Source organism: Puccinia triticina, chromosome 15A (genome assembly GCF_026914185.1).
Source record: "Puccinia triticina chromosome 15A, complete sequence".
Taxonomy (NCBI): domain Eukaryota; kingdom Fungi; phylum Basidiomycota; class Pucciniomycetes; order Pucciniales; family Pucciniaceae; genus Puccinia; species Puccinia triticina.
In genome coordinates this window covers 1,519,433-1,531,296 of record NC_070572.1, presented here as the reverse complement: position 1 = coordinate 1,531,296, position 11,864 = coordinate 1,519,433, and the positions used below count along the sequence as shown (strand labels likewise).

Below are 11,864 nucleotides of genomic sequence, written 5' to 3'. Positions count from 1 at the left end.
AGAGGTGGACTCGTCTAAATACAAGATAGTGGTTCAGTAGTAAATGTGTGTTCACGCTGGCATGCAATGGGAAGAAGTGATTCAGCGGGAACTGTGGAATGATGCCAAAGAGGTATGGGAGTGGGAAGTTTGTCTAATTATGGCAGTCAAAAGCAACACACTAGGGGCTTGGTGGTGGCGGCCACAAAACAGGTGCTATACACACACACCCGCCAACCCATCAGGATAACATGTAACAAGGATCATGTTCCACCGCACACGGCCCAGCACTACATAACTCCACCAAACGTGCACTGTGGCTTGTACAGTCAAATACCAGTATGGTATTGCTGTAAAATTTCTCAAAAGTATCTACATATTTCTGGCACAAACAACATGAAACCACAATTGGTCGTCTACAATGTGCTGATTGTGGGCTCTGCAAAAATTGGGTTTGTATGTGGACAACCCTGCAAATCTTGGCATGTGAACCCTCATGTGGAGCGATAACGCAATGGATGCTGAACCATAAATCTGGAAACCTGTTACAGGTTTAACATGCATTATATGCAACAACATGCATAATCGATGTACATAAATCAGGAGATCTTCCAAAAGATCAAGAAACACACTCCCATCTGGAAGATTTACAGAGGCAGCAAACTTGCCAAGTAACTGAAAAAGACAGGGATTTGGGCCATTTCGGATCTTGGAAATCGTCCAAACTGGGCAGGGCATGTGCTGCAATAAAGAGAGGGGGGATAGGTGACCAAGGTAACTTTTTTGGTTGGTGTGGGGCTGGCATTTTTGGACGATCGTCCAAAGTATCATGGTGAGGATGTTGTGAGGGGAAGAGGGTAATACAAACATGTAGGTTACAGGGTATCTGAGTTGATTACCTCTGCCGAATAGAAGGTAGCATTACCTTCCCGCCTGTAGGGGGGAACCCTGTGTCGAGGTGGTGAATTACAGTTGTGGGGAGCGGCATAAATGTGCGTAGTTTGCACAGAGTTCAATACCTTCCATCCCCTGGCACGACCGGTCTATCCGAAGATATGGGGGATTGGGGGGGGGGGGGGGGTTAATTAACCTTGTGGACATGAGAATAGAACTAACGTGGATCGCCAAGAACCCAACCAACAAAGAACTTATCCTTAGCTCAATCGACATCATGAACTTAACTTCAAGCCTTCAGGACAATGATAGTGAATGGGTATTAGAGATACATAATACCTGCAATAGGATTAGCGGGACATCATGATGTAAGTTGGTCTGGAATATACATATCTTTAGGAACACACTAACGCTTTATAATCAACTGGCCCATGTTTCAGGAGTTGCGTGGTCAACCAATGCTTCCAGGAGGTCATTTCAGAAGTAGAGGCACAGTATATTACAACCGTACGGTACTTGTAACAAATAACAAGCATATTTCTTCCGAGCCTCCGCCAATGTTCCGCCGCCGTACCATCTTTTGGACCGGGGAATTGTGCGCTGAACTGATCATGTTCTTTGGCGCATGGTTTAAGAGAAACAAGGAGCTGGCTGAAAAATCATCCACATTTGCTGTGAAGGCCACTTATTGTAAGGGTTGAATCCCTTCACTGGAGCAGATGCCGGAGGGGCGGTGGAATGGGCACGGAGGAGAAGTTCTAGGACCAAACTGGGGGCTTTGATTGCTAGGACTGGCTCAGAGAGAATGAGTGTCAGTTCTCTCTTGAACTGAGAGAAGAGAGGAAACAACAAGAGAGAAGTAAAGAGCTTACCTGGCTCAGAGAGAATGAGTGTCAGTTCTCTACTGAGCCAGGGAAGGAATGGGACCGGGCTATCTACAAGGCTGTGACAGGGAAGGTGTCCATTGGTGACACCTTGTGAACCCCAGAGAAGGAGGGGGGTTTACACTTATGTTGCAAACTTTTTAGACGTCTTACGAGAATACCTAGCCCTCAATGGGTTTGTCCAAATCAAGGAGATGAGAGGTCAATACATTCACCTCTGTCAGTTGTGGAAGGTGAGTAGCTGTTCCCTAAGGTTGCATTCCATGATCTACAAGAAAATGTTTCTAATCAATTTGGGACTCTGACAGACAATTACAGAGAAGCTTGAAGAAGGCGGGGATCCCATGCACACTGAAATCGCCAATCGCGTGTCCAGAGAAGGTATGAGCCCTCTAGTAAGTTCTGAATCACCCAATCAATGTTTTAAGTCACACATGTTCTCTAATGTAACTTATTTGTACAGGTTTATGTCTTACTCAAGAATTCCATTGAATAACACTGATCACTTGAGACCCCCTTAATAGCGGTCAAATCACCTGAGGACCAGCTCTCTAAAGAAAATTCTGTGTACATTTCATTCTTAACTGATGGAATTCAGGCGGAATTATCAGCTTCCTATTAGTATTTGTTAAATTATTAGTTCAAGTCCTTGTGGCAGCTCAACATTGTGTTGATGCGGAAATTGATCCATGGCTCTGAGTAGCTTGTTGCTATGCTTACTTGGAGCCCACGTTCTACTGTTGTTTATGTGGAATGAATCGGGAAGATATGTTGCATTAATTTTGTGTCCATCAGTTGCAACGGGGTAAGGACTTGGTGTAAACACGGGGGATTGGTCTGGGTGAGGGTTTGGACGATTGTCCAAATGGACAAGACCCTTTTTTTGTGTTCTCTATGTGGACGGCAGAGCTCGTCCGGCGCAACTCCCAAGGCCGTTTGATGCCCAGGAGTGCGGTAACATGAAGCGTCAGTTCTGGTGGGAGGTTTGTCTCCACTCCCGAGGAAGATCTTTACTTGGGAGTGGATGGCTGAGGTGCTCACCCTGCCCTCTTTTTCCTAATTGGTCACAACCCGGGAGAACCCCCATTCTCCGGAGTGCACCGTTTTTTTCCGTTCAGTTGCCACCCCTGGAGAATCCCCAATCTCAGGAGTGCAAATTGCATTTTTCCCCACTATGAATAAGGTTAGGATGCTGGAGTACTAGCTGCAGTGCTAGCCCTAGAGCATCAACTCCACTCCCGCTACATGCCTTTTGGCGGGAGTGGATTTGCTAACCCTAGTCCGTTAAGGAGGCAATCGGCAGATAACTTGACAAGTTGTTATTCAGGATGAATTTGGAGGGGCGCTGCGTCTGGTTGGCTATAAGGAGAGGTCGTAGATTGGTTTTGGGGCGAGTTTGGTTGATGCTGCGCGTGTTCTCTGTCGGATGGAGTGGAGGATTTTGGGAGGGAGGGCTTGATAAGGTTCGATCTGTATGATGCAATGGTTGTGACAGGGGAGTCGAGTGAGAGCTGGTCTGGGTCTGAGGGTGTTCAGGGGAATCTGAGCACATTTCGTTGCAGCTGAGGAGCTGAGACCAACCCAGCCTTGCGCGCAGGGCGCAGAGCGCATCTGCTGCTCTGAGCCCTCTCACAAGCTCAGCTACTCTGGACTCCTGCAGAGAACCCGCCCTCCCGCTCCCACCACTCCTCCGCAACCATTAGAAATCTTCAACTACCTCCCGCAGCCGCCGCCATCTGGATTTCCTATTATCTTAGTAAGTGGTTTGATTTCACCTTGATCACCCACAAAAGACTTGATCAGCTCCAATCTCACACCGGACGAGGTCCTACTCACTGATGAAATCACTACTCTCCCCAACTCTCACTGTGCCCAAGCCACGCCCCTTCTCAAGAGTGGAAGTCCCACTCATCCTCCTCCTTTGACTTTGCCCGTGAGGCCCGACTTCCTAACAAAACATTAGCTGCTAAGGGCGAGTCAGGCCTTTTGCTGCCAGTTGTGCGCAGACCCGGGCGTTCCAGTAGTTCACTCCTCTATTGTTTTCATGCTCCATGTGAGCTCAACTGACACCAAACGTGCGCCTGCGACCTGAAGGTCTAATCATACTCTGGCGCTTGATGTCTTTCTAGAGTAGAGATCGCCAGTGGGTACCCGTTTGGCGGTACCCGCACCCGTTGGCGGGTATCCGCCACTGCCCTTTGAGTACCCGTCCGCGGGTGCCGTGACCGGCCTACACCCCCACTCAATGGCCGGTCATCGGGTTGAGTGCGCATCCCACTCAATGGCCGGTCATCGAGTGGGATGTGCACCCCGCTCAATGTGCGGTCATCAAGAGGGGTGTGTACATACCCCACTTGATCGGTCACCAGTGCGGTACCCGCGGTACCCTCCTCAAGTACCGCCGGTACCCGTCGGCGGGTGCCGTGTCCGGGTCCGGGTGTCCAAAATTGGAGAAATTCACAGCAAGTACCCGCACCCGTCGCGGGTACCCGGACCCGTTTGGCCATCTCTATTCTAGAGTAAGCATTGTCTCTTTTGTTTGTTTGAAGGGTTAGCAATCTCCTTTGGCTCCAATTATTGCTGACAGCCGATCCCGCTCCTCGGCAGTGGATCTCTATTATTAATCCTTCAACCTCAACCTCTCCGTCCGCGAGTGATCATTCCTTCTCACTCTCTTCTCCCGTCACTGATCCTCCCCTCTCCCTAACCCTCCTGCCCTGGCTCGTACTAACAGTATGTCTGATTCCCTTGAATAACCCCAGATCGCCCGCCGCCTCTTGCGATGTGCTACTCTGATCTCAGCCGGTGGGTCCCACTTCCGGTCACGTTTCCTTACTTTGAATAACCATGGATTGGCCGTTGCCTCTTCTGATCTGCTATCCTGATCTCAGCCGGTGTGTGCCCACTCCCAAGAAGTGCAACTTCTCGGGAGTGGATTTTGACAACTGATCTCTCCTCCTCCCTCCCTCCTCCCACCACGGTTCGACGTACTAAGACTCTGTTCTTGCACCTCAAATGATCACGGCTTGCCCTTCTACTTGTTTTGGTACCTCTGGCCTGTCTCCTTGAATGCCTGCAGATCGGCCGCTGTTCACTCACTCTGCTACTCTGATCTCAACCAGCGCCTGCCCACTCCCGAGAAGTTGCACTTCTCAGGAGTGGAGTCCTACAACTGATCTTTCCTCCTCACTCTCCCCTCCCCTTACTGGTCTACATCCCTCCCTCTCCCCTCCTGCCACGGGTTGTACTAACAATAAGTTTCTTTTACTTTGAATAACCACAGATCGGCGGCCACCTCATTTGATCTGCTAATCTGATCTCAGCTGGTGTGTGCCCACTCCCAAGAAGCAAGACTTGTTGGGAGTGGATTTCTCCAACTGATCTTTCCCAGTCCCTCCCTCCTCCCACCACAGCTCGACATACTAAGACTATGTTCTTTCACTTTGAATGACCAATGCTAGCTCTTCTAATCTTTTTACTATCTCCGCCCTGTATCCTTGAGTGCCTGCAGATCGGCCGCCGCCCCATTCGACCTGCTACTCTGTGATCTCAGTCTGTGCGTGCCCACTTCCAAGAAGTGCCACTTGTCGGGAGTGGATTTCTCCAACTGATCTTTCCCAGTCCCTCCCTCCTCCCACCACAGCTTGACGTACTAAGACTATGTTCTTTCACTTTGAATGACCAATGCTAGCTCGTTTAATCATTTTACTATCTCTGCCCTGTTGCCTCAAGTGCCTGCAGATCGGCTGCCGCCCTATTCGACCTGCTACTCTGTGATCTCAGTCCGTGCATGCCCGCTCCCAAGAAGTGCGACTTGTCGGAATTGGATTTCTCCAACTGATCTTTCCCAGTCCCTCCTCCCTCCCACCACAGCTCAAAGTACTAAGACTATGTTCTCTCACTTTGAATGACCACAGCTAGCTTGGATAATCGTTTTGCTACCTCCGCCCTGTCTCCTCGAGTACCTGCATGCAGATTGGCCGCCGCCCCATTTGATCTATCTGCTACTCTGATCTCAGTCTGTGCGTGCCCACTCCCAAGAAGTGCGACTTCTTGGGAGTGGACTGCTGCTGCTGTGGGGCTGCACACTCTCACATCCTCCCACACTGGAGCTCAGAAGCCCTAGGTGCTGCAGAGAATTCGCCGTACTACCACACAAGCACAAGAAAACCCTGGAGAACTACAGCAGCCACGCCCGGCTGAAATCTCTGAAACCATAGGAGGCATCTTTGTTGGACCTTTGCCATCCCCAAAAAACAACTCACATGCCATACTCGGCTCCAACCGCTAACAAGTTGATTTAACCCTCCAACCTTCAAAATTTGCTTGCACCGCAGGCCATCCTACTCTGTTGATTCCAAATAGTGAGTCCCCAGTTTCTGTGAGCTCCCATCGACTGACCGACTGCTGATTTGTGCTCTGATTTTATTGCAAGATGATTTGTTGTTTTGGTTGTTAGGGTGTTGCAAGCTGTTGTGTGCGTTTGAATGGTGTGGCTGTCACCCATGTGCTACCTCGTGCGCGGGGGTGCAGCAAGTGCTAGCGTGTAAAGGCGCGCAAGGCTCAGCCGTTTCTAGGTGCCGCAGAGGCTTGCACTGCTCCTCCCCGACAAACCACAAGAAATTGCCGAATTTGACCTGCCATCTCCATCTAATCCAACCCTTGGTAAACTGTTTCATGAATAGTGTGTCTGTTCCACTCCGGGCAAAGGAATATTCTTCGGAGTGGCCTCCGGTAGGTGTCTTCGTTTGATAGCCACCCACAAACAACGACTAACCGTGCTTCTCTCCCCTCTCCTCACTGGGTTTTACTCAAGGATCACTCGCCACTGAGCCTGTCCCACTCTGCTTCACCACTCCCAAGACAAGCCACAGCTCGGGAGTGGATTCCTTCCACTGATCCATACCCTCCCTATCTACTCCTGTGGCTCGAGATAGTAACTAAATGTTTCAAAACTTTGATTGATGTCAGATCAGGTGCTGCCCGCTGCCCGCTCATCTCGTATTGTGTGTATCGACTCCCGAGACGTGTTTCTTTTCGAGCGTCGATATCAACCACTGATGGCTCCATCCCACTCTCTCCTCTCGCCACTGGCCTTCACACCTCTCTCTCTCTACCGGCCCGGCTTGTACTAACAGTATTTTCTTTTCTTCTGAATAATGACAGATTGGCCTCCACCTTTCGTGATCTGCTACTCTGATATTCATTGGTGCGCATCCACTCCCAGGAAGTGCCACTTCACGGGAGTGGCTTTCTACCACTCACCTCTCCTACTCCCTTGCTCTACTCCCACCCACGGTTGACATACTAAGAATCTGTTCTAACACTTCCAAAGCCCACTGATTGCACTTCTACTTGGTTTGGTTACCACGAGATCTTTCCTCCCCACTCTCTCCATGCACTGCAGCTCAACAAACTAACAATCTGTTCTATCACTTTGAATGACCACAGCTTCCTTGCCTACTTGCTTTTGTACCTCCTTCCTCTCTCCTCAAATAACCACTTTGACTTCCTCTGCGCATAAGTATCCTGTGCTGATCTATCTACCCCCAATTTCATCTGGTATGTCTCACTCTCGCTTTTCCTCTTCTCAAAACCTTTTGCCTGCTCGATCACCACGAGCGCCCACCACCGAATTGTCTTTCCACTCGGATTGCTACAACCCCCCACTTGGGAGCCCACCTAACCACCACGGCCACCCACCTGCCAGCCTCACCAGCCGCAAACAAAGAGCAGTGCACGACTGAAAATATAAAGAATCATCTAGCCACCACCGCACCCACAACTTGTACTGCCTAGTCTCACCAGCCGCAAACAAAGAGCAGTTCACGACTGAAAGTATAAACAACCATGTACCCACCACGGAACCCACGACTCGTACCAACCAGCTTCACCCACCGCAAACAAAGAGCAGTGCACGACTGAAAGTATAAACAACCATATACCCACCACGGCACTCACGACTCGTACCAACCAGCTTCACCCACCGCAAACAAAGAGCAGTGCACGACTGAAAGTATAAACAATCACCTATCCACCACCGCACCTACGACTCGCCAACCGCAACAGTGTTTGACTGAAAAGGAGCCGACTCTGCCCCTCCAACACTTAGCAACCAATGGGATCAGGGCTTCTTGTTCAACCACTCTGTCCAGAACTAATCTTCCTTCGTTGTTTTAACTGCTGGCAGATGCATGGACAAGTGTAGGTGTAGCTGTAAGCTAAGCTAAGGTAAGGTGTCCCCAATCTCGGGATGGGCCACTTCCCCGGAACAGCTTTCGCAAATCATTTTGGTGGTCTGCCTGCACGGTTACCAATTGCTGGTTTGTCTGCACTCCGAAGACAGTTGAGTCTCGGGAGTGCATTGAGCTGACTCCTGCCGTGTTTTGTAGCCTGGGAGGTGTGACCTGCCTTCACCATCACCATGGCGGCTACTGATTGCATTGCTCCTGGTATCCAAGTCTTGTGAGATGTGGTCATCCTCAGGGGGAAAATCTTGTGAGATGGGGTCCTCTTCAGTGAGGTCGGATTCATCCACGTATTTGGTTGAAATGGGCTTCTTTTGATTTTTTTTTGAGGTGGAGGTGGGTTGTTTTTTGGGCTTGGCAGCTGACTTTGGGGCTGGGACAATAGAGGGGATGATGACTTTGACGTTGGTCTTCTTGGGTGGTCTTGTGGAGGTGGGTATGTTCCTTTTGACCATTTCCATAGGTGTCTCAGGGGGTGGAGCATCATCTTTGGTGTTATCATCACCTTCTGCATCTTCATTTTTGGAGCTGGAGGCAGATGTTCTTGAGAGAGATTTCCGTGAGGGTGAGTATGTTGGATCATTTTGTTGAGAACCACCTTTTTCAGAGGGAGGTGGGTCTTCATCTCCAGTGTCTGAGTCTTGCATGACAGCGTCCCCTGCTTTGGCACACTCCTATTACAGAGTGTGCTTTGGCACACTCCTATTACAGAGTGTGCTTTGGCACACTCCTATTACAGAGTGTGCTTTGGCACACTCCTATTACAGAGTGTGCTTTGGCACACTCCTATTACAGAGTGTGCTTTGGCACACTCCTATTACAGAGTGTGCTTTGGCACACTCCTATTACAGAGTGTGCTTTTGTAAGGGTTGGGAGACCCTTCACTGTTTGGAGGCGGAGAGGCTCAGTGGGACAAGGCACAAGGCCTGGGGACGTTCTAGAACCAACGTCCTCGGGGGCTATATTGCAGATGACTAGCCACGGCAGAGAGATATTGATGGGGGTCCGGAGTCTCTCTCAGTTCTATGTACACCTGTCTTGAGGAAGAAGGGAGAGAAAGGAAAAGGAAAGGAAACTCACCTAGCCACGGCAGAGAGATATCGATGGGGGTCCGGAGTCTCTGCCAAGATAGGAAGGGCGTGGGAGGAGCTGTGAGTATACTCCTGGCTGATGTAGATCATGTGATAGGTGAAGTGTCACCTAGTGAAGCCCGCAAGTCGTGGGGGGCTTCACAGCTTTGGCACACTCCTATTACAGAGTGTGCTTTGGCACACTCCTATTCCGGAGTGTGCTTTGGCACATTCCTATTCCGGAGTGTGCTTTGGCACACTCCTATTACGGAGTGTGCTTTGGCACACTCCTATTACGGAGTGTGCTTTGGCACACTCCTATTACGGAGTGTGCTTTGGCACACTCCTATTTGTGAGTGTGCTTTGGCACACTCCTATTACAGAGTGTGCTTTGGCACACTCCTATAACGGAGTGTGCTTTGGCACACTCCTATTACGGAGTGTGCTTTGGGATACAGGGTATCCTGGATTTTTTACTGGATATCTGGTAGTGGTTGAAGTGCCATCTCCCTCTCTTTTTGCAAGCCGCTCCCCATCCACCTCCCAAACGCACCGTGTGGCACAGTTGAGTCAAACAATTGACATCCCTTCTCATTGTCTGTTGTCCCCCCACCAATTGCCCTGTTTCCTACGCAGCGCCAAGATCTCAGGTTTTGAGGCCATCAGATCCACCTCCAGCGCCATGTTCCGCAACCAAACCTCGGCAAGTTCCAGGTCCGTGCTTTCCAACTTCTTGCAGGAGAGGTCCTGACTGGCTTTAAGTTTGTCTGGATGACCAGTGCCCAGTTGATTTTCACCAATGACCCACCATGTAGGGTCTCTCTGAAAAACTCGAGGTGTGGAGGTTCCCAGCCCCCACCACCAGGGCAGCATGCCCAGTGGTGTTGGGCTGGGAGCCAATGAGGCACAGGGGGAAAATCATTGCACTGTTAGAGGGGTATCTTACCAGTTGATGATTTTCCTCCACTTGTTCATGTGGGCTCAACCATCTCCAGGTTATCTGGAGATTGATCACATGAAGAATGATCTTCCACTGGTATGGACCAGATGGAAGATTAATCTTCATGTGATCAATCTCCCAATAATCTGGAGATCACCAACTACATCAGTGCTGGGGGCCTCACTGGATCCCAGCAGTGCAACACATCAACATGCCTCGTCGGATCCCAGCCGTCCAACACATCAACATGCCTTGCCAAATTCCGTTTCCACTGAAGCTTTGACAATTACTCGACAATCCAGAATTTAATCTAATTTATTGGGGCCAGGATCACAAATTATCTGAGTTCCATATCATTCAAATCAAGGACAAGAACACTTTCACCAAATCTGAACAGTATATCACACAATTTGGCCCAAAAAGTTATGTTGCATTCTCTTGCAACATGAAGTGATACGACTTTTGCCGCTGGCCTACCTCAAGCACTGAGGACTGCTGGAGGAATAAGTGTCTAGTGCTGAACCCTGAAACTCTGTCACTCTGGGAACAGATGACGTGCAATTGTGCCACCCAGCAAGCAATGTCCCTGGCCCAACCTCAACCTGTGCTGAAGGTAGGTCCCAAACGGAAACTTCAAACTCTCTCCCAGGACACTTGCAAGCGGCAAAAAAAAGGTTGGTCCAGCAAATGTTCCCCAAACATATCTGACGAGTCTGCAGCAGCAGACAAAGTGTTATGAGCAACAGGAGCTCAATACATGTACTAGACTGTCATGTACATGTCATGGCTCTCCTCTATAGAGCCGTGAGGGAGAGAGAACCCAATCTCTCTCCATCTTGCAATCTACATACAAGATCCCAAACCCAGAAGAACCAGAACCTTAGTCATAACATATTGCAAGATCTAACCATCAAGGAGACGAGGACCAGAACAGAAACCCAGAACCAGAACCTGAACTCCAAACCACCCTACACATCTCATCATGGACGCCGTGGCCATCCTCAGACAAGTCAAAGAACTTTGTGCAATGGTAAACAAGGAGCGCAATTTACGTCTCCAATGTAAAGCTCAAAAGTGTTCCTGAGAACCTTTTGCTGAGTGCGGAAAGGGATGAATGAGGTTACCTCTGCCTTTCCTGGGTCACTAGACACTAAAACAAGCCCCCCAATCTACGATTGGAAGGTTTATGTAGTGATAGTGGAGGTGTATCAAAAGATAGCCTACTTTGAGCAGGTGGCTTAAGGGTTATGGTGATGTAGCTGATGTATAAGTGTTGTAATGAGGATGTAATTTGTATGTAATGGTTTAAAACCACAATATAGAGTGGGGCTAATACTGTAGAGTGAGCAAGTATTGTACTGTTATGGGGTAAGCTGAGTGCAAGTATTTTGCTGAGAGAAATTACAACTGGGGGGAGGAGAGCCTCCTTAAATAGAAAAGAGTAAGACATTTTAGCTCCAGGGGAAAAAGAGAATGAGGGGTTTTAGCTGCCCTGAAAGCCACAATGAGTTATTTTGGCTGGTGGTTGACAGGTCACATGAGGTCATGATGTCATATGAGGGAATTTAGCTAGTGAGAAATAGGAGGTGAGATCTTTTAGCTGGCCTGGCCTGTCAACTGATGTCATCTGCAAGCTGCATGAGGGGTTTTTGCTATCTTGACACCTGCATGATGTCATCTGTCAACTGTCAAACTGCATCCCCTATTACACTAGTCTGCATGCACCTGCATAAGACTGCATAAGCCTGCATCAAGTGTGCATAACACTGCATGACACTGCATTACATGTGCATAGCACAATGAAATGAGTGCAGCTGATGAGGTAAAGTATATGTAAAGGTTTAGACAA

At 49.3% G+C, this 11,864-nt stretch overlaps 1 protein-coding gene across 1 annotated transcript; it reads right to left on the bottom strand.

Moving 5' to 3' along the window:
- Positions 1–7,983: 7,983 nt before the first annotated feature.
- On the bottom strand, positions 7,984–8,652 carry PtA15_15A161 (uncharacterized protein; the record flags this gene model as incomplete). The annotated part of the gene is made up of 2 exons (XM_053163339.1): positions 7,984–8,059; positions 8,132–8,652. The coding sequence occupies 2 exons, from the start codon at positions 8,650–8,652 to the stop codon at positions 7,984–7,986; spliced, it is 597 nt and encodes a 198-aa protein (XP_053027324.1).
- Between the last annotated feature and the right edge of the window lie 3,212 nt (positions 8,653–11,864).